The 23956-nt window shown below is 41.0% G+C and overlaps 1 protein-coding gene across 1 annotated transcript in view; it reads right to left on the bottom strand.

Moving 5' to 3' along the window:
• Positions 1-23956, bottom strand: part of DNAH8 (dynein axonemal heavy chain 8) — a 273951-nt gene that overhangs the window by 161127 nt on the left and 88868 nt on the right. Inside the window, exons 28-34 of the mRNA XM_081093926.1 lie at positions 20842-21077; positions 18783-18887; positions 13734-13847; positions 12146-12208; positions 6352-6452; positions 2945-3082; positions 2545-2785 (exon numbers count right to left, since the gene is read on the bottom strand). Of these exons, the coding sequence (XP_080950052.1) occupies positions 2545-2785; positions 2945-3082; positions 6352-6452; positions 12146-12208; positions 13734-13847; positions 18783-18887; positions 20842-21077 (998 nt within the window). The remainder of the gene's footprint in view (positions 1-2544; positions 2786-2944; positions 3083-6351; positions 6453-12145; positions 12209-13733; positions 13848-18782; positions 18888-20841; positions 21078-23956) is intronic.

The following is a 23956-nucleotide window of genomic DNA, read 5'->3' as shown; positions in this document are numbered from 1 at the left end:
AAGAAATAAGTAAATAGACTATCCATGCTCATGAATTAGAAGAATTAATGTAGTTAAAATGCCCACACTACCTACAGATTTCAATGCAATCCCTATCAAAATTCCAATGTCATTTTTTTACAGAAATAGAATAAACAATCCAAAAATTTATACAAAACTACATAAGGCCCTATATAGACAAGTCAATATTGAGGAGGAAAAACAAACCCAGAGGTATCATGTTTCATGATTGCAAACTATAATACAGAGCTATAGAAATCAAAACAGTATGATATAGGCATAAAAACAGAAACATAGATCAATAGGACAGACTATAGAGCCAAGAAATAAAACCATGTGTCTATTAATTTATGACAAAGGATCCAGGAATATACAATAGGGAAAGGGCAGTCACTTTAATAAATGATGTTAGGAATACTGAACAGCCACATGCAAAAAAAATGAAAATGGACCACCATTTTACATCCTACACAAAAATTAACTCAAAATGGATTAAAGACTTCACCTGAAGACCTGAAACCATAAAATTCCTAGAAGACAATATAGGTGGTAAGATCCTTGATAGTGGTCGTGGCAGTGATTTTTTTGGATCTGACTTCAAAAGCCAAGACAACAAAAGCAATAATAAAGCAGTGGAACTACATCAAACTAAAAAGTTTCTTCACAGCAAAGAAAACCATCAACAAAATGAAAAATCAACTTACTGAATGGGAGAAAATATTTATAAATCATAAATCTGACTTAAGGGCTGAATATCCAAAATATATAAAGAACTCATACACCTCAATAGTAAAATAAAACAGCAACAACAAACAATTTGATTAAGAAAATGGGCAGAGGATCTGAATAGACACTCCAAGAACACATACACATGTAAAGGTGCTCAACATCACTAGTAATCAGGGAAACGCAAATCAAAACCACAATGAGATATCACCACATACCTGTTAGAATGGCTATCATCACAAATACAAGAAATTACAACTATTGTTGAGGATGTGGAGAAAAGGGAATCCTTGTGCTCTGTTTGTGGAAATATACTAGTAAATTTGTGCAGCTACAATGGAAACAGTATGGAGATTCTTCAAAAAATTAAAAATAGAACTACCATTGATCCAGTAATTCCACTTCTGGGTATTTATCTAAAGGAAATGAAGACTCTAACTAAAAAATATATCTGCATTCCCATGTTCACTGCAGCATTGTTTACAATAGCCAAGGCATGGAAACAACCTAAGTGTCCATCAGTGAATGAATGGATCAAAAATGTATGGATATTATTCATCCAGAAAAAGGAGAGAAATCCTGCCATTTGTGAAAACATAGATGGACCCTGAGGGCATTATGCTAAGTGAAACAAGTCAGACAGATCAAGGAACAAATTGGTGAGGGTGAAAGGGGAAAGTGAAATGGATGAAGGTGATCAAAGGTACAAACTTCCAGTTACAAAATAAATAAGTCCTGGGGGTATAATGTACAGCATGTTGACTGACTCTCTCTATATATATATAAAAGCCTAAGCAACTGTTACAATTGAACGACCAGAACGATTGGAACAACCGGTTGACCAGTCACTATGACATGCACTGACCACCAGGGGGCCAACGCTCAGTGCAGGAGCTGCTCCCTGGTGGTCAGTGTGCTCCCACAGGGGTGTGCCGCTCGGCCAGAAGCCAGGCTCATGGCTGGAGAGCGCAGCTGCAGTGGCGGGAGCCTTTCCTGACTGTGGCAGTGCTACTGGCACATCAGGCCGGGATGTATGCAAGCGGGGGAGGGGGGGGGCCCCCGGCACCAGCTTGGGCTCCTCCTGCCTGCCTGCCACTTGGTGCACTGCTATATCCCCTGAGGGGTCCCGAATTGTGAGGGGGTGCAGGCCAAGCTGAGGGCCCCCCCCCCCGCCGTGCACGAATCTGTGCACCAAGCCTCTAGTAGTTAATAATACTCATATATTTGAAAGTTGCTAAGAAGTAGATCTTAAAAGTTCTTATCACAAGAAAATAAATTGTATCTATGTGTGATGACCATTTTGCAATATATACATGAGTCATTATGTTGTAAACCTAAATCTAATATAATATTAAATGTCAAATTATATCTCAATTAAAAAAAAATACCATGCAAACACTAAGCATAAAACAACAACAAAAAAAGGAATCAATTAAAAATCTTAGAAAAGGAAAATATAATATTTTAAATAGTTAATAGACATAGGGGAAAGTTAGAATTAGGAATCTGGAAAATGTTCTGAGGAATTCACCAGGTAGACAATACAGAAATAAACATATTTTTAAATGGAATTGTAGTTAAGGCATAAGGGAGGACAGACTGCAGAACTCCAAAACTAACATATTTCAAATAATCATATTATCTCCCTGAGTTACAGCATTATTTTGCAAAATAAAGAGATGTTCAGGACCACCCCAAATTTTGAGGGTGCATTATATGGGGTAATTAATATTCCCTTGAATGAAATGTCTGCTTGTATAATTTTCCTAAAAGAAAAATGAGATATTCTTTAAAGAACCATCTTATAATTTTATGTACCTCGATGTCATCCTTATTTTTAAGGAGTGGTGCTTCCATAATATTTCTAAGACAAAAGGAGTCAGATTCCACATCAAATGGGGTTCCAGTTAACTCAGCGATTCGATCCCAGTGTCTCAGCTTCATTGCCTTATTGGTCATCATTTCTAGTAGAGGACACGACTCACTGAAATCATCAATTCTTTTTTTCAGATCCAAATAAGCCTGCCAATCTTTAAGTCCTTTTGGAAGTTTACGACACCTTTCAAAAAAAGAAAAAATATTTCATCTACACATTTCTTTGAAGAAGGTGTTACGTATTTACAGCAATATAACAGGACAAACTCATTTGTGATATACCTACAGGATCCTAAGAATATAAGCACTATAACAATGTGAGTTTAATTCAACTGAAACCCACCTGTTTTGAAATTCCTGCAGTTCCGCATTAATTTTTTCAATGTCAACATCTCCCCAAAGTATTTCGTAATAACCACTAATATTGCCCATTACAGTGTCATACAGTCCATATAACTTCTGCAGCAAATTGAGTTCCTTTCTGAAAACAAATAATTAAGTCATTATATAATGTATATTTAAAAAATAAGTTCCATTATAATATATGCAGAATTAATCCAATCAAATAAATCATACATTGTGTGTATAAAATCTTATAGATACCAACAGGCATACGACCCTGTCATTTTTCAAACGAAGACTTTATTAAAGCTCCATGCATTAGGTCAAGTTTACAGCTCTGACGTATTCAAAATCATACTATGACCTGACATTGACAAATGGTTTGATCATTATTACCATACCAATCATTGCAAACAATGTGACCAAAACTTGATAACAAGATCACAGCCAAGGCTAAGGTTTTATTTGAATTTTTATTTCATATGCAAGCTGGATTTTTATGAGAATGTCTGCCTTTAATTCTGACATTAACCATTACTTTCCTTCCAAATGCTTTCCCTCATGTGCCCAAATGGAATTATATCCAAAGCAAGGATAAAAGGAGGGATTCCAGGTCCACGTAAAAGAAAAGTCTTTCTTGTATAAAACGCCAAAAATTGACCCCTCAACAGCGTTTTGGATTTTGCCAGGTATTCCTCAACCATTAGTGTACAGTAAGGGTCCAATGGACCCAGTTTTAGTTTTTTAGTTCATTGCTTCATTAGCCCTATTTGTAAAAATTAATATTCACAACTGTTATTATTTATTATAGACAATGCAGAGGCTAACGCTAAAATTTGCTTAGGTTCTTAATGGAGTAAAATTAATTTTATTTTCCAATTATCATATGGGTACACTGGACCCTTTTCTAAATCTAGGACACATTCTGGAATCCTAATCTCCTTGTTTTTTCCATTTCTTGTTTCCTTTTGCTAATTCGTCATCCTAGGAATTATTTTAATTATTAACCACTGAGTATCCCCAATTGTGCTAAAATGACTAAAATAGTAAGGAAAGAGGAGGATAATGAAATCTCCTCTAAGGATGATGCAATCGCAGAAAAAAATCACTATTGCATCAGCCTTCAGGTTTCTTACTTTATTTCTTACTAAATAAAGTATTGCATCATTTTGCAAGAAAGTACAAAAACAAAAGAACTGTGGAGATATCATTTTTGTAATCTTTTTATTTTTGTTTCTTTACTTTTCATTTAAAAGAGCTAAGAACTTATTTTTTTCATTTCCTACCTAAAACAGCAAAGAGAAAAATATTGACAAAGGAGAAGATACTTCCGCAACATTAAACAGAAAAGAGACAGACCATGAAAGAGACTGTGTAAGTGAAATCTCAGACTGAGTCTTCAGAGGATGATAATCTAGATGAGTTTTATTAAGCTCAATGATTTAGGAGCGAACAATGTATTTCCGAAGAGGCAGGGCTTCACATGCAATATTTTGCAACAAAAATGTAGACGATATCATTCTGCCAAAAAGGTGTGACAATGTTTTTTCATTATTTATGATGTTTATGTCAGTTTTATTTGATACAAATGTTGAAGGCAGATTTGTATTCAAAGAAAATAGATGATACAGAAATTTAAAAAATTCACTGACTTGATCATTCAAACCTCAAAGTAATGATTTTTGAATGTACATTGCAAGAAGGATGGTGATCTGAGTTTTCAACAGTCTTGAGTTTTAAAAGTGCAAGGCTAAGAAAAACCCGAGGCGATGAAGAGCTAGAAGCGCTGGAGATGGATCTGCCACCTGGAATCAGTGTTTACGGGACGGGATGCTCCAGGGCCATGACTGACAGCTGCTGAGCAGCTGGCTGCAGGCAGAACTTGGTCTCCATTCCATGTGTATAGATCTTAAAACCAGGACATTATGGGGGGAAAGTGAGTTGTTTTTTTTTTTTTAAATATATTTTATTGATTTTTTACAGAGAAGAAAGGAGAGGGATAGAGAGTTAGAAACATCGATGAGAGAGAAATATCGATATGCTGCCTCCTGCACACTCCCTACTGGGGATGTGCCTGCAACCAAGGTACATGCCCTTGACCGGAATCGAACCTGGGACCCTTCAGTCCGTAGGCCGACGCTCTATCCACTGAGCCACACCGGTTTCGGCGGGGAAAGTGAGTTTTCACTGCTTAAGTTCTTGTTACATTTTCTAATAAAATTGCTTTTCACCATCTCTTTATTCTTACTTCTGTAAATTATGCATAAATTACTTAAAAATGTTTAAAAAGCAAAACAAAAAAGGGTCCATTGGTCCAAATGGTACATAAGAACGGTAATTTTTCCTAGAATACTAAGGGTTAACATAAAGCCCTGAGCCCTGGCCAAGTAGCTCAGTTGGTTCCAATGTCATCCTCATACGCCAAGGTGGAATAACAAATCGATGTTTCTCTCTCTCTCTCTCTCTCTCTCTCTCTCTCAAAAAAAAAAAAAAATTAATAAATAAAAAAACATTTTTAAAAATAAAACACTGAGTCTCAGTCGGAGTATGGAAAAAATAAAAACTTAGGACCTTTTTAAAAATACAGATTTCCTAGGACCCAGCCCCAGAGATTCCGATAGAGTAAGTCAGGGTCAAGGGCCAGCAGGCATATGCAGTTCTAACACACTTGGTCCCTGAGTTAAGCTTGGTGAATGAGCACTTTCGGAGAAGAATACAAACCATCTACCCTAAATGGCTGAAGCATTAATTTACCTTCAGACAATTTCAGGCCTGTTCTGCCATGACACTTTCATGCTGTGACTTTGAAAGAAGGCAACATAAAGTTCTTTCCTAAAGCCCAGGTCCCAGTAAGTTAATACAAAGACAAGGTCCTAATCAGCTCATTTTGCCCTTAAGGAAATTATATTTAAAATTCTATTAAAACATACTTGTTTAAAGCCTAGATCCACTGTTTATAATCGCTTCAGTTCCTTGGCCTTCAACCTCCATGAATTCTGTGTCTGCCCAATTAGGAAGAGCACTTTGCACAAATTCCTTAAGCAGACTGAGAGCTGAGAATGGCTACTCCTTTAAATAAACAAAAGTTACCCAAAATGGCAGTGCTTCCGCACAATCATTGGCACTCTAAAAAATAGTGAAAAGAAAACAATGAAGCATAGGCTAACCTTGGCCATGAAGACCCAGAATGTTTGCCATGTATTTTCTCCTATTCTAGAACATTCCTTTTGTATATGGAGACTCTGTATACAATGGGTCGGGAACAGCCAAGCACAAGGGGAGCATTGAGGAGTGTTCCATGGGCAGCCGCCCTTCTCTACATGATAACGGATTTAATGATGACGTGATTCTTCTAATGGACAGTATTTAATTATTTGCTTTTAACATTTATAACATTTCTACACTTACCTGACTTTGTGCAAAACCTCATAGTCAGTCACAGGCAATCCAAAAAGTTGTTCACCAGATGAATATGTAACAAACTTTCTCCACAGATCATCAAAATTGGCCTATAAAAGCGTTTTTGAATTGTAGTAAAATATAATTAATTCAGACTCCATTAAAGTAGAATGTATGATAATTGGAATAAAAGCTACATTGAGGTTTATTTAATATGCTCTTTGAAACGACAATTTATGAAGCAAATGAATGCTGATACCAAGCTATGAAAGGAAAAGTTAAGCACTTAAGAAAATTAACTTTCAAGCATTCTAGAAGTCTCCATTTTATATAAAATTATTTCTTTAATAAATTAAGTGGCCCCCAGAAGACCTATATTTCAAGTTCCCATAAACATGTCTGAAACGCAATTTTTAAAACTGCATTTAAAAACATCTGTAATTCAGGCTTTATCGCAAATTTAGATGGGTCACATCTCCTGCAGGGTTCAAATGAGTGAAGTATCCATATAATCCACTCAACCCTATTTTCTCTGTAAGCAACAGAGTCTGTAAAATGAATGATTCCATTTTAATACCATTTGTGATCATTCTAACATTTAAGCTGTCAAAGTCAATGCATGTCTTTTGAATTGGAATTGGAATCTCCTATAGTTAGAATGCTAAGTATTAACAGTGTTTAAAACACAAAAGCCAGGAGAAATAGTCCACCTATGACAAGATATGTGTGCGCTACTTCAATGGTGCAACAGTATCAGGAAGGATCCTCAATGCCCAGCCCTGGAAAACACATGGCATCAGGCCTCACAACGCTCAGACAGGGCTCCAGTTCTGACAGACACGTTAGCCTATTTTACAGGAGCCAAACAGGAAGGTATGGGGACAATGGAGGAACTCCAATAAACTCTTGGTTCCTAGAGGGCAAAGGCCATGTTGTTGGGTTTTGTTTTTTTTGTTGTTTTTTTATTGATTTCAGAGAGGAAGGGAGAGGGAGAGGGAGAGAGAGAGAGAAACATCAATGATGAGAATCATTGATCGGCTGCCTCCTGCACGCCCCATACTGGGGATCAAGCCCGAAACCCAGGCATGTGCCCTGGCCAGAATCGAACCTGGGAACTTTCAGTCTGCAGGCCAACACTCTATCCACTGAGTCAAAAGGGCCAGAGCAAGACCCTGTTTTGTACTCTTTATATTCCTTGGTGGTTAGTATAGTGGGACTATGTGACTCTCAGAAAAGGAGAGATGAAAACTTCAAAGTTAGCATATATTAAAATACTAACATCTAAAAGCTTGTTCATGTGGTGAAGCAGTGGTTCTCAACCCTGGCTGCCCATTAGAATCACCCGGGAATCTTTTTAAAATCCTGATTTCTGGGCCTCATCCTCCGGAAATTCTGTTTCTTTGTTATGGGGTGGGGCCACAACATGAGTAACAAAGAAACAGAATTTCTGGAGGATGAGGCCCAGAAATCAGGGTTTTAAAAAGATTCCCAGGTGATTCTAACGTGCAGCCAAGGTGGAGAACCGCTGCGGTGAAGCCTACTAAAGATGCCAATCACTCAGCCCTTTCCCATTCAGGTCCCAAATGATTTCAAAAGATCCCCAGTGCCAGGCAACTGGGGAACAAAATGCCCGCTTCGTCAGCAGGCCAGCCACGTGCCCAGTGACTCCCGAAATCAGAGTATATAACGCCGCACCGGACAACACTGGCACCAAGGCCCAAAGTGGGGGTCCGGCTTCTTCCCCAGACCGAGATTTGGCAGCTGCTTCTTTGGGAGGACAGAGGGCAGCACCTGCTTTGGGGTACACTGGGCCTGCAGCTGTGACCCCAAGTCACATGTCCAGACAGATGCCTGTCCAACAGCCTGCTGGGCTCACACCCCCAAGCAGAGTAAGCAGAACAGAAGATACTAAAAGGCAAGAGAGGGGCCCTTGCACTGTCTTTTTAATAAAGTGATCGATCACACCCTAGTCCAAGGGTGACACATTGAAGTCCTAGCTGCTGACCCATAAATTGGTACAAAGCCTTTCTTCAAAATATACCCAGGCTCCACAGCGCCTCATCAACTCCAGTACCACCGCCCCCGCCCACCCCCCCACGCCCCCCACCCGGCCTACGTCACTAACACCTCCCCCTCGGATTATTGCAATGGCCTCCTAATCAGTCTCCCTGCGTCTCCCCTGACTGCCAACAATCTGTTCTCAACACGGCAGCCAGGGCGGCCACTGAAAACATAAATAAGATCACGTCACTCTCCTCACGCAGAACGAACCCAGGGCCCTTCCTGGGCTGGCCCGTCTTCTCCAGCCTGTCCCTCCTTTCCTCTCTGCCCATTGCTACTGCTCTCCCCTTGCTCTTTCCGCTCCGGCCACACTGACCCCTTGCTGCCTCTCATGTAAGCTCTTCCCCAGGGCCTTGGCGCTTGCTCTTCCCGGGCCTGGGAAGTGGCTCCTCCAGATGCCTGCCTGGCTCATGCCCTCATCCCTCTCTGGTGACCCTATTTTAAATTTCACCTCCTCATTCACACAGCCCAGCACTCTATGGCCCTACCCTACCTCCCCCCCCTCCCCCCCGGGGCACTTATCATCATCCAACATTACTATCTCTTCATTATTCATTTCGCTTTTGTGGCTGAGGGGTTTCGCTTGGCTCAGCTGGCGGCAACCAGGTGAGCAGGTCGATTTTAGTCCTGGCTCCTCCAGAGAAACAGGCCTTTCCCTGGCACTTTGGGTCCAAACCCGAGGACTTCAGTTAGCAAAGGACCAGAGCCTCCTCCAGGGTCCGGGAGAAAGTTCTGGTAAGGGTGCTGGGAGGAGCTGGTGTTAGTCCAAGAGTGACCTCCATATTTCTGGGGAGAGGAGAATCGTGACAATAACGGGGAACTTGACTGTTTGTCTGAGGACGTCACATGTAAGTGAAAGGCGTGTGCCTGCTGCAACCCAGGAAAACCCTGGCCAACACAGGCACCCTCCTTATGCAACCCACGCGCGTGACTGGGCTAGACCTTCCCGGAACCAGGCGGCGGAGACCTGGGCTCCGGCAGGTGATTGCATCTGCTTCGCACGGTCATCCCACGAGGGATGAAGAAACACTCTTCTCATCGTAGTATAAATGTTCTATTTTAAAACATTCACAGCAAGGGAGCTACTTGCAAGTTAGATGCCACAGGAGAAACTGCAGCTGGTTATGATGGGGAAAGCCTGAACGACCCCTCCTCCTCTCCTGCTTTCAGAAGAACCTGCGACTGAGAGACTCCTCTAACCTGACTGAACCTTTTTGGTGAAAGGCTGCACGGAACCAGCCAAACCAGCCATGGAACATAAAATGAGGCGGCAAGAACAGGTTGCTGGCTCCACTCCTCCGTTCACTTGCTTGGGTGAAACCCAGTTATCAAGTGACGTAAAGGAACTCCTGGCAGAGGTAAAGAGAGGTAAAGGGACATTTAGAAATGCCCCCCCCCCCACACACACACACACACATGGTGGAGCTACAGATCACCTTCCGGTGGCTAGACTGCGGCTCAGCGTGAGGACCCCTAGCCAAGAGGAAAGCACTGGCTTCTGGACAGCAGCTCTGGGTCTCCCAGTGGGACGGCCATGAACTGCCTGAGAATAAACGCAGGCAGGACGGGGGCCGGGAAAGAAAGGAGAGGCGAGGTCTGGAGGGAGGTCCAGGACACGGAGGCGGTTACTGTTGTTGCTGTACTTTAAGAAGAAAAGACAGACAGTTTTAAATGCTGACTAAGAAGATTTAATAAAGAGGAAGAGGCTGAAAGTACAGAAGAAAAAGGGTTGACCTCCGAAGAGACCAGGGAGAGAGTAGAGAGCCGGCAGGGAGAGGAAAAGGCTCCCCTCTCTGAAAATTACATCTCAGATCCTAAATTTCCTCTGTAAATTTAAAGACAAGGTCATCTGTCACACACACACACACAAAAATCCCAAACTCCTCCCCCAAACCTGATCTTTTCCCCTCAACCCAGGCTCTGAGCCTATTAAGTCAGCCTCTTGACTAACTCATGATCCGTCCAGTTCTCTTTATTCCAAGTGCCACTTCCTGGCCTCAGTCTTTCCGTTTCTTGTTTGTATCAGTGAGACTGCCATGAACCAGGCATCCTCCCTCCAGACCACTCTGCACACTGGCGCCAGAGAGACCTTTTAAAAACACAACTGCTGTACCAGCCCAATCGGACTATGTCGCTCCCTGCTCGGAGCCCTGCAGCCCTCGGGATAGGCTAGAGCTCCGCATTATAGCCTGCAAGGCCCTCCCGTTAGTGATCGCGGCCCACTCAGCTCCCCCTCCCTCATTACTACCTTCTTTGTCCACTGCACCCCACATTACACTCCTTACGTCTCCCTAAAGCTCCCTGCTTATCTCCTCACTTGGGGCCACAAATTCTGCCTAACTTATTTTTCCTCCTTCTCCTGGCTAAGTCTAATTAGTCCTTCAAGATGCAGCTTGGATGCCTCCTCTTCCGGGGAGCCCTCCCTTTTTGCCCGACCAGCCCTCATCAGGGTGGGAAGCTCCTACATCTGTTTGCATACCACGAGTTCCCATCACCAGATCACAGTGCTCACCACACGGTGCTGCGATTGTTTCTCTGGCTCTCTGTCTCCCTGCCAGGTTTTAGCAGCTTAGAGGTGAAAGAACCATTTCTTAACCATCTTCCTATCTATCAAGTCACACAGTAGACATCTGATAACCAAGAATGCAGGTGGAAAAGGGAACATAAGGAGAACATGGACATTTCAAACAGCCACTGCAGAAAGCAGGAGCGAGAACAGAACAAACCACAGAATTCCTGATGCTCTTGGGGAGCTGGCTTACATAGGAATCCATGAATCTGCACAGTATCTATCAAACAAGTGTGTGACTTTTCTCTAGATGTGCAGCAATCTGAGTGCAGAAAAAGACAGTGAATGGTGGCCTGACTCAAGGAGTATTGTATGGTCCCAGGCAGGACAAAGGAGCAGGGAAGTTGAAAGTGATGGATACAGAAGGAAGAAAATTAATGGATACAAAGAGAGGACAAACCATTAATATTTTAAATCTTATTTCATACACTAGAGGCCCAGTGCAAGAAAATTCACGCACTGGGGGCGGGGGCGGTTCCTCAGCCCGACCCGACCTGCGCCCTCTCACAGTTAGGGACCCCTCGGGGGATGTCCACCTGCCAACTTAGGCCTGCTCCCCAGGGGATCAGGCCTAAGCTAGCAGTCAGACATCCCTCTGGCAGCCCGGGAGCCCTCATGGGGAGCAGGCCTAAGCCACAGTCGGACATCCTTAGCGCTGCTGAGGAGACTGGAGAGGCTCTCGCCACCCCCACCACTGCACTCACATCCATCAGCTTAGCTTGTGGCTGAGCAGAGCTCCCCCTGTGGGAGTGCACTGACCAGCAGGGGGCAGCTCCTGCATTGAGCATTCTGCCATTAGGGTCAATTTGCATATTACCCATTTATTATATAGGACTTTATTATTCTGTAATTTTTTATCACTTTAGATACAAATGAAATGCTTGGAACTAGAATAAGGTATACACTTAAATTCAAAATTAAAGTCTTATTTTCTAAAAATACAGAGAGATATTCTGTGGGAGAGAGCATGGAGGGACACAAGAAAAGGAATCAATTATATGATTTAGTAGATTAGAATACAATTAAAATCTATATCTACTTTAAACATTAACATTCCATTTTAGATAAAATGCAGAAATTTTTTTCCTAAAAGCATTTTTAAAAATCACTACACAATGCCAAATGTGTAACAAAAAATGCAGTTTTACATATTACCAAAAAACATAGTTTTACCTGAAATATCTGTAGCCTGTTGCTAGCTTCTTGGGGTGGTATATTTGGAACCATGGGTCCTTCCTATAATGAATAATATAATCTCCATTTTAATCCCTAATCATATGTCTTATTAATTTACTGGATTTAACTATTATTTTCTTTTAAGTAAATAAACAGTATTTTAAATTTAAATGGTCTAACTCTGTCCTGTATATGAAGTTTCCATTTATTTTTTGTAACAGTTTTGAGATATGTACAATTCAATATTTTTTTGTTTAATGGAGTTGTGTAACCATGACCACAATTAACTTTAGAACATTGGATCACTCCAACTTTCATTCATTTTTTAAATTGTGACAATCTTAATACTTCCCATTTGGTTTGACTTGTTAGAATAAGCAGATGCTATTTAAAAAAAAAAAATTTAAATTGTAGACTTACAGGAGAATTGCAAAGAGAACTCTCATATACCCTTCACTCAGCTTACCATCATGTTAACATGGTACATTTATCAAAACTGAAAATTAATGCTGGTACAAGACTATTAAGCAGACTTTATTCAGACTTCTTCAGTTTTCCCACTGAAGTCTGTGTTTTGTTCCAGGACCTCATCCAGGATCCCATATCACAGTTAGTCACTGTGTCTCTGTGGTCTCCTCTTTTTAAAAAGGTGACAAACTTTCATCCTGTATGACGTTTGTGCCACCACAGCTGTCCCATCTCACTTAAGAGTGTTGCTGCTGCAGCTGTGCATCAGAATTCCATTACAAAGCTCTGAGAGCAGCCTCCTTTCCATAGCTCCTCAGCCCCACGTGGAAATAGACACGCGCACAGGTTGGACACTGGGAAGAAGCAGTGGGTGGTCTCTGTTGGCATGAGCCAGAAAATAGTTGCAAAAGGGAGCCCAGATAGTCTGCCCAATCATGAATGTCATGAGTGGGCCAATAACAGACCAGATTCCCAGTATAACAATGACTGGGCGGTCAAATGTTGACTAATACAACCAGCAGTAAAGAGGTAAGTTCGGTACATGTGAAAAAGAAAGTGTTATATAAGTAGCACTAAAGGCTTAAATCTGTTATGAATCCAGATCTGCTGTGATCACTGAAAGAAAGGGAAGAATATATCCAACTTCTGAGTTTAACATCTGGAGATTGACCACTGTCAGTCATTATTCCAGGTTGAACAGCTTGTGGGACTGACCAAGTATGACTTTTATTATTTATTTTCAGTGACACTCTAGTTTTCTAAGAGTTAATTGGGGGGTGAGAGGGATCAGTTGGGGAATACGCTGGTATTAGGGCATTTACAGTCTTAGAGCCTTTCAACAACTGTATTACATTTTCCACTATGAGATTCTGGCTTGAGAACGGGCAAAACCAGACCCTTTGTTTCTTCCAGGATCTTTAAATTTATTGCTCCTTTTAGCAGGTAAATCTTTTTTCTAACTCTATAAAACATGCTTCCCTTTTTGATCAGTGTGAATATGCAAATATAGCCTCTTACATGCAATGCACAAATCACAGTGTATTTCTTGGGGCCTATCACTTCCATTTCATATAAACATTCCAGCAAATAACACAGAGCATGCAAATACTGAAATTACCATCTCATATGATTCTGCAAAGTTCATTACATCCTCACGAAAAACTTCCACAGATTCAAGTAGATTACTTTTAAACTTTGGCTGCACTTGAACTAGTTCATCTTGTACAGAAACCTAGAACAAGAAGGAATACTCAATGTGAGAGTGAAAGTAATATATTAACTGAAAACTATAATTCTATTCCAGCAAGTTTGTTGCTCCACATATATCACATAAGAATAGACATCTCTGAAATGTTTTTGCAAAGTGAAGAAAAAACAAACAAAAAAACACCAAAAACCCTACAGAAATAAACGACCCAAATGCACTAACTGGAGATTCAAATCATCCTAGTTCATGACCCAAGACATCTTCTCTAACTGAGGTTAGGAAAGTTAGTTTCTGGCTGATCTGTCTCAGGCCATCACTATAGCCCAGGAAACAGTTACTTCTATGGGCCCAGTCTGGGTCACATGCTGTCTCTGGGGCCAGCTCAAGGTCACGGATTAGCAACCTCTAGTAGGTTCACATGGTTGCAGTGGTTGGAGCTGTTCCCTAAAAGAAAGTGATATTACTCTGGGTATAAAAAAATATATAGCAAATTTCTTCCACAATAGTCTTCAAAGCTTCTGCTTAAACCTTCAATCATAATACCACTTAATTCATGCTTATTATCTGCCAGGCTCTTTATGTGTTATCATATTTAATCCTCAAAACAACCCTGTGAGGTAAATATTAATATTATACCCATTTCACAAGTGAGAAAACCAAGGCACGGAGAGGCTAAGTAATTTCTTTAAGGGTCCAGCACCAGTACGAAGCAAGGTCAAGATTCAAAACCTGGCAGTGGGGTTCCAAGGCACCTGCCCTTAACTGCTCTCACCAATAGCCTCTATCTTGGTTGGAACATACACTACTTTAAGCTTAAGTCTACCAGACCTGAGGCCCTGAACCTAACTGTCCCCTATGCCTGGGCTCCTGAGCATTAAAGAGAAAAAACCAACATGATATAGAAAAATGTTAGTTACATGCAAACAAGTGGTTAGAATAAGATAGGACTTGGAGACATTGTAGAAAATAGGTCTACCTTTCATCTACCTTACATCTAGCGCCAATATTCCACCTTTGTGTGGAAATTACCGAAAAATCGGTACAGCGGTCTGGTAATGATAACTATAGTGTGGAATTGTCTACCTTCACTAAAGGGCAGGTCAGTGGGTTTATTTTTATTTTTTAAATTATTTTGTTAATCCTCACCCAAAGATAATTTTTCCATTGATTTTTTTAGAGAGAGTGGAAGGGAGGGTGGGCTGTGTGTGTGTGTGTGGAGAGAGAGAGAGAGAGAGAGAGAGAGAGAGAGAGAGAGAGAGAGAGAGAAGCATCGATATGAGAGAGACACATCGATTGGTTGTCTCCTGCATGCACCCAACTGGGGCTGGGGATCGAACCTGCAACCCAGGTGCATGTCCTTGATGGGGAACCGAACCCTCAACCCTTCAGTGAGAGGGCCAATGCTCTAACTACTGAGAAAACCGGCCAGAGCATGGGTCAGTGGGTTTCACACTATCAGTTAAAGAGATAGAAGAACAACTCACATGAATTATTTCCATTGAACAAGAGAAAGTTGGACTTCACTAAGTCTCAGTGAGTGTTTCCCACTTCCTTCCTAAGACTCACTCTCCTGACTAACCAGCAAACATTTTTCAAAACAAGCATATTAGTCAATATTTAACATGAACTTAAATATACATGAGCATAAAACTATTTTATATACATTACTTCAAAGTGAGCCTCATAACTGCATATAAAAATTTCCTAAAATATTCCTAAATGACCACATGAAGAAATTTAGAAACAAAGATTATTAACTTGCATATGATCACCCAATTGGCTGACAGCAGAGATGGAATCCCAAGTCATGGCCCCATTTCAACTCTATGCCCTTGCTACTATGTCTTGCTTCAACCTCAGTGACAAACTTTTCCATACACAATAAATTTTAAGCCATTGTTAATTTAATTAATATTTAATAAAATTTTTCAGTATATTTAAAGAATCTGAACATTCCCTTGGAGTTCATTTTTTATGTCTAATTTGTGGTATGTAGATATTTACCTATTTCAAAAATGCTTAGAGAGAAATATATACCTATAAATGCATACATTAAAAATCTCAAATCAGTAACTAACCATCTACCTTAACAAACTAGGAAAACAGAAAACACTAAACCCATACCAAACAGAAGGGAAGAAATAATTTTAAAAATAGAGCACAAGTAAATGATATAGAGATTACAAAAGCAATAGAGAAAAATCAACAAATCTGAAGTTTCATCTTTGAAAAGATCAACAACACTGATAAACTTTTACCTAGACAAACCAAGAATAAAGGAGAAAGAACCCAAATTACTAAAGCTAGGAGTGAAAGGCAGGATAGCACCACCTACCTTACAGAAATAAAAAGGATTATAAGGACACAATCAGCAGAGTGAACAAGCAAACTACAGAATGGGAGAAAATAACTGCAAATCATATATCTCATAAGGAGTTAACATCCAGAACTTATAAAAATACTCCTACAGCTCAACAACAAACAATCCAATTGAAAAATAGGCAAAGAACTTGAGTAGACGTTTCTCCAAAGAAGATACACAAATGGTTAATAAGTATATGAAAAGATGCTCAGCATCAGGTATCATTAGGGAAATGCAAATCAAAACCACAGTGGATACGGATGCCTCCTATCAAGGAAACTAGTGTTGGCAAGGATGTGGAGAAATTGGAACATGTGCACTGTTGGTGGGGATGTAAAATGGTGCAGCCGCGATGGAACAAAGAATTATTAATTAAAAATGGAATTATATTAAAATTAAAATAGAATTATATTGCTGGATAGAGATCAAAACACATTGAAGGTAGAGTCTCAATGAGGTATTCATACACCCATGTTCATAGCAACATAATTCACAATAGCCAAAAAGTGGGAGCAAGTCAGTCAAATGTGGTACTATGTATATAACGCAATATTATTCAGACTAGACAAGGACAGGATTTCTCACACATGCTATAACATGGGTTAACCTTGAAGACCTTATACTAACTGAAATTAGCCAGTCACCAAATGACAAATATTGTATGACTCTATAGGGTACCTAAAGTAGTCAAATGCATAGAGAGAGCAAGTAGAATGCCAGGGGCTGAAGGGAGAGAGAGTGGGGAGTTGCTGGTTAATGGGTATAGAGTTAGTTTTATATGATGAAAAAGTTCTGGAGATTCACTGCACAGCAATGTGAATATACTTACCACCAGTGAACTGTACATACTTAAAAATTGTTAAGATGGTACATTTTAAGTTATGCGTATTTTACCTCAATTTAAAAAAAAAAAAAACAGTATAAAGCTACAATAATCAAGACAGTATGGTACTGGCATAGGCATACACATATGCACAACAGAATAGATTGAGAGTCCAGAAATAAACCCTTCCACTTAGGGTCAACTGATGGTCAACAGGGTGCCAAGGCGATTCACTGGTGAAAGGATAGACTTTTCAACAAATGGCATTGAGACAACTGGTATCTACATGCTTTTGCATGAAGCTGGACCCAAAACTCACAACACAGAGAAAAATTAACTCAAAATGTATCAGAGACCTAAATGTAAGGTCTAAAAATTACAAAACTCTCTTCTTAAGAAAACATAATAGTAAGTTTTCATGATGCTGGATTAGGCAATGATTTCCTAGATATGATACCAAAAACACAAGCAAAAAAATAAAAATCATGCCAATTGGAGTTCTTCAAAATTAAAACCTTTTAGTTCAAAAGACACTATCAAGAAAGTAAAAAGACAATCCACAGAATGAGAGAAAATATTTTCAAATTCTTTGATAAAGGACTTATATCCAAAATATATGAAGAACTCTTATAACTCAAAAATAAAGAAATAACCCAACTTTAAAAACAACGGATTTAAATACACATTTCTCCAAAGAATATGTGCAAATGACTGAAAAGCACATGGAAAGATGCTCAACATCATTAGCCATTAGTAAAATAAAGTACTGCTACACAAGACAATACAAATAAACCTTGAAAATATTATGCTAATTGAAAGAAGCCAGTCACGAAAGACTACACATTGTATGATTCTATGTATATTACATATCCAGAAAAGACAAATCCATACATAGAAAGTAGAGTTGTGGTTGCCAGAGGCTATAATGAGAAAATAAAGAGTAATTGCTAATGGGTTTAGGGTTTCTTTGGGGGATGAAAATGTTCTAACATTAAATAGTGATGGTGTTTGTACAACTCTGTGACTACAGTAGAAATCACTGAATTGTGTACTATGAAATGGTAAATTTCATGTGGATTATCTACACTAATAAAAGAGAAAGATGCAAATTGACCGTGCCTTCGCAACACACACCAGCCAATCGGTATGCAAATTAACCCAACAAAGATGGTGGGTTAATTTGCATATACAGGTGCCAAGCAGCCAGGGGGAGGGCAGGGCGGGACACTTGCATTGTCGCCATAGTGATGACACAGGCGTTCCGCACCGCCCCAGCCGCTCTGGGCCTCTGGGCAGTGTGGGAAGCCAGAATGAAGGCAGAAAAGTGGCTCCGGCCAGAGCGAAGGCAGTGCCAGCAGCCAGGGGAAGGAAGGCCCATTCTTGCATGAATCTTCGTGCATCGTGCCTCTAGTACAGCGGTTCTCAACCTGTGGGTCACCACCCCTTTAGGGGTCGCCTAAATACATCCTGCATATCATATATTTATATTACGATTCATAACAGTAGCAAAATTACAGTTATGAAGTAGCAACAAAAATAATATTATGGTTGGGGATCACCACAAACTGAGGAACTGTATTAAAGGGTCGTGGCATTAGGAAGGTTGAGAACCACTGCTCTAGTATATCAATAAAGTGATTAAAATAAAATGTATTTATCTTTTAAAAACTATGAAAGGTGTGTGTGTTTTTCTGGAGATAGTGACTTAAGCCAGTCACTATAAGAATTACATAAGAATTTATAAGTAAAAAATAAGAATTAAGTTTGTACTTACAGCTTTGCTCTGCAATTTGTTGAAAGAATATCTCAAGGTATCAACTGCTTCTGATTCTTCTTTGGTTACTTCAACTTCAAATCTGTTTAGAATAGCATAGGCTTCCTGTGGAGTGAGGGTGAGTTCAGAACATCACAAGGGAAGCAACTGTCAAATCATTTAGGTGCCTTCTAGAAACATAGTCCCATGTCTTAGAAAACAGCACACTCAGGAGACTTGTTTCCAATACTAAACATGGAAAGAAGCACCTCTCGATTCTCGCTGACATTGGTACTAACCTAACTCCAAGACCCTGAAATCTGCATGTAAGAAGCGCCTAGGGTGATTCTGATGGAGCTGTAGGCAGATCGCACGGAGATTCTACTCTAGAAAATAACCCCTAGGATCATTTCCTGCCTCTCTCTCCTACTTGATCTTGTGTCAACACCCTGAAAAATACTGTCTCGTGCTCTATGAAAATATGAGTTGGCTATACAAGGAATGGAACGAAGTGATGGTGGGAGAGATACTCCAAAGAACAGAAACTTGAATGATTAAAGAGCTGGATTAGCAACTGCTTTTACCAAAAGAATTTATATTGAAGAATTGAGCTTCTGGAGGTAGGGAAAAAATGGTATGATGATTTGCTAAATCTTGAGGAATGGGTGGTCAGCATCCAAAATCCCAAATGTTATTATTTAAAGAAGTAATAAAGGTATGAAGTTCATGAGCTACCAAAAAGTATAAACTCTAAATAGGATCAAGAAAGCTATGCTCAGCCTGGCTGGTGTGGCTCAGTGGTTGATCATCAATCTATGAACCAGGAGATCACAGTTTGATTTCCTGTCAGGGCACATGCTCAGGTTGTGGGCTCCATCCCCAGTGCAGGAGTCAGCCAACAGGTGATTCCCTCTCATCACTGATGTTTCTATGTCTCTCTCCCTGTCCCTTCCTCTGAAATATATATAAAAATATGAAAGCTATGCTCCGCCATGAGATTGGGTACCAAAAGGAGGCATTGGAAATGCAGGCAATGAAGGAGTGCATTGTCTATAGAGAATTTAAAAAACAGTAATATAATGAATTAAAAGTCTGATTTTTATTATCACCATGAACCGTGACTTCTAAATATTAGTCACAAAACCCTTATGGTAGACAGAAAAATGGTCTCCCCAAAATTGTCCACATCCTAATCTCTGGAACCTGTGATTATGTTACCTTACACAGCATAGGGGGCCTTGCAGGGGTAATTAAGTTAAGCAACTTGATTATCCTGGGAGATTATCCTGGGGTGACTGTGTGGGCCCAATGTAATCATAAGGTCCACACAAGGGAACCGTGGAGGCAGGAGAGTGGGAGCCAGAGACGTGAGGACAGAAGCAGAGCAGGAGAGATGCCACTGCTGGAAGGCGCATGAGCCAAGACTGCCGCCAGCCTCTAGGAGCTGAACGGCTTCTTCCCTCGAGCCTCCAAAAGTACAGCCCTGCTGACATCCTGATTTTAGCCCTAATCGACCCATTCTCAGATGGCTGAGCTCTGGAACGCTAAGATGATAAATCTGCCTTGTTCTAAGCCGTTAAATTTATGGTAATTTGTTCTTGTATTAGCAAAAGAAAGTCAATACAGTACTCGTCCCTAAAAACATCTGCTCGTCTAAATTCCAGCAGTTTACCATTAAGCGTAAGTGGGCCACTTCCACCGTGCTGCCCATGTATGCCACTGGCCATGAGTGAGACCTAGACTTGGTTTCTAAGGAAAGACAAAGATATTTGGGGAACTTGCCTAAGATGTTAGGACTGGTGTGAGACAGTGCAATCACTCCCTTCTGTAAAAGGTCAGCACCAGCATAAAATAAAATGAACACTGTCTAGACCCGTACATCATTATTAATATATTACTATTCCCTTGTTTACTGTTCACTGATGATAATTGTCAAAATACCTTGAAAGAAATCAACATCAGAAAGGAGAAATAGACAGACTGTACCATAACATAATGAAACATGTTAACAGAATCAATTTTTAGTGTGTCTCTATTTTTTAATAGCACTCTAAGAATGAAAAATGCAATCATTTCTTACTTCAATTGGTCCCAAAGTCATGTCCATTTGAATTTCATTATCACGGATACAAGACAAGGCTTCCATTGCAAACCTGACATCATCTAAATCACGAATAGGTCTAGATAACTTTTTCAAGTATTCAGTAATAAATGCTATCATGTCTGACATTTTCTTTTTGTATTCTTCATTCAGGTATCGACAGAGTAACATCTTCCATGCCTTAGCCTCAATTGATAAGGCCAATTTCATTGGCTCTGGTGAAGACAAGAAAAGATCAAAATAGAATACACCTGACATTCTGAAACGATTCATTTTATGTGCAATCTGAGCATCTATAACTGCTCTGTCCCATGTGACAGCCACTAGCCACATATGGCTACTGAGCACTTGAAAAGTAGTTAGTTCGACTTGAATGTGCTGTAAGGTTGCTCAATTCTGAAGATTTAATTCCTATCCCCATGGAGTAAGCTAAGCTGTGCAAGAGGACACTAAAGTCTATGAAGAAGAATTTCAGAAGTTACTTCTAGCACTATCCAACGTGAACCTTGCTCTGCTTCTGGCCCTCACGCATCACCCCATTTTCTCCTAGGTAACCCCACACAGTACAGTGTAATATATTTTTTGTCTTCCAAACCTTCCTGTTTTCTTGTCATTCCACTTTCTACCTCACCCACATGGCTAGAGAATGTGTATAACCTGACCCTGAACCTGGGCCTCGCTTATGGTCCCAGTCAATCTTGACCTTACATGTACTAATCAGAGTCTGTTCTTGAGAGTCTGGAATGAAACTTAAGGGGAGCCCCCTTGACTGGAAAGCAGGAAAGTCATGCACAGAGGGGAGAAGAAATGAGAGTCAGAGAGAAAGGATTTCCTCAGCTTCCTATACTGTCCCTGGTTCTGGTCCATTCCGAAAGCCCAGTTGCACCTTGGATTCTGGGATATATTTTTCTCCCTTTACCATAGCTCAAGTAGGTTTCTGTTCCTTAAAAAAAAAAAAAGTTCTAACTAGTCAACTCTACCTTCTCTATCCTTACCCATTCCTTTTTCTCCTCTTGGTGCCCCTCAGCTCCCTAGCCCCGCCAAACTGGAAACACAACCTCTCCCCTCTCAACCCCTAACAAACTGAGAGGACTAGGGAGCTGAGGAAAGTGTACCCTGACGAGACACACAGGGCCAGCTGTTGACTGCGGCTGTGAGATCCTATTTCATAAGGTCCACACCTCCTGGGCCTCTTTTCTCCTTTTCCGCAGGCCCCAGGGATTCAGCCTCCCTTCCCCTTTCTTTATCATTGTTTTCCTCTATCCCATTTTCAGTTTTCTCTAAGAGCAAGTACCTGGCCAACTAGAACACTGTGCTACAGTTAATTTTTGTATTAAGGATCATAGTGCTAACCACTACAAGGGAACAAATAGAACATTAAAACAATAGGTAGAGTACAGTTTTCAAAACGTTACCGAAGTTCTTGTAATGATTGCCCTTGATATGTTGTTTCTGTTTCTAGCTAAATAATCCCCTCAAGTATTTGTGATTCTTCTCCAAATGAAGTCCCTTCTTCGTAGATATAAGAGTATATAATAGAAACTAAGATGGCGGCATAGATAAACACCGGGAAATTGTCGCCTCCCACAACAATTGAAAAATACCACAAAGGACAAAGCAGACATCATCCAGAACAACAGGAAGGCTGGCTGAGTGTAAATTCTACAACTAGAAGGAAAGAAAAGCATGCTGAGAGACAGAGGAGCTGCTGAGGTGAAGTGCAGAGGTATGGCGGCTCGCGCACGCACGGGAAGGGGGTGGCACCTGAGGACGCGGCTGTTTTTTTTGAATCACAAGCTCCCGACTGCTCTGAACTCCGGTTCTGGGAAGTCTCTGGGGACCCAGGACTCATACTGGGAGAAGCTGGTCTGTCGGGCAGCGGGCGAACTTGAGTGTGGCTTTCCCTCAGAGGTGCTTGCAGCAATTATCGGGTCACTGAGACGCGCGACTCCGGGTGGAGAATCAGCCATAGCTGCTTTCTCCGCCCTTTGACTCCCTGAGACCCCGCCCCACCCAGGCTGCGGCAGAGGCTTTTGCATGTGAATGTACCTAACTGCAGCCGAGCCAGGCAGACCTGGAACTTCCAAGAGAAGGCCCAAGGCCCCGCAGCGGCTTGCATTGCTTCACAGCTGAGCCTCTTTGTGGCTCCTGCTGTGTGGCCTCAGGCAGAAGCTGAATTAGCACCTCCTTAGATCCAGGAGCCACTGTACCCAGTGGTCAGAGGGGGACCATCCAGATTGCAACTCCTCAGATCCATAAGGGACACACTCAGGGAGCAGACTCAGTGAGCACCAAAGCCCCACTGAAGCAAGTCTTGCCCCAGAAGGGTGTCTTCAGCACAGAAGTTCTCCCACTGTAGACACAGCTGATTCTCACAGCCAACTGGCCTGGAGGTCAATTCCTCCCAGTGATCCTACAACAACCAAGGCACCAAGAGTGCACCAAGAGTGTCCACCCCAGGTAACTGGGGAGGCTGAGCCACTGGGCCCTACAGGACACCTGGCGCGCAGGGCCACTCTATCAACACAGGGAAGCAGCCAAAATGCGGAGACAAAGAAACAGGTCACAAATGGCAGAAATGGAGGAAAGCAAATGACTGGATATAGAGTTCAAGGCCACGTTTATAAGGTTTTTCAAGAATTTTATGGAAACCGCCGATAAATTTAATGAATTCCTCAATAAGTATAGTGAGACCATGGAGGACATGAAAAAGGACCAACTAGAAATTAAGCATACACTGACTGAAATAAAGAATAATTTACAGAGATCCAACAGCAGACAAGAGGATCCCAAGAATCAAGTCAAAGATTTGAAATACAAAGAAACAAAAAATACCCAACCGAAAAAGAAAAAAGAAAAGAGATTCCAAAAATATGAAGATAGTGTAAGGAACCTCTGGGACAACTTCAAGCGTACCAACATCAGAATTATAGGGGTACCAGAAGGAGAGAGAGGGCAAGATATTGAAAACCTTTTTGAAGAAATAATGACAGAAAACTTCCCCCACCTGGTGAAAGAAATGGACTTACAAGTCCAGGAAGCGCAGAGAACCCCAAACAAAAGGAATCCAAAGAGGACCACACCAAGACACATC

Source organism: Myotis nattereri (assembly GCF_964212035.1).
Source record: "Myotis nattereri genome assembly, chromosome: 6".
Lineage (NCBI taxonomy): Eukaryota > Metazoa > Chordata > Mammalia > Chiroptera > Vespertilionidae > Myotis > Myotis nattereri.
This window is presented reverse-complemented; position numbering and strand designations above follow the sequence as displayed.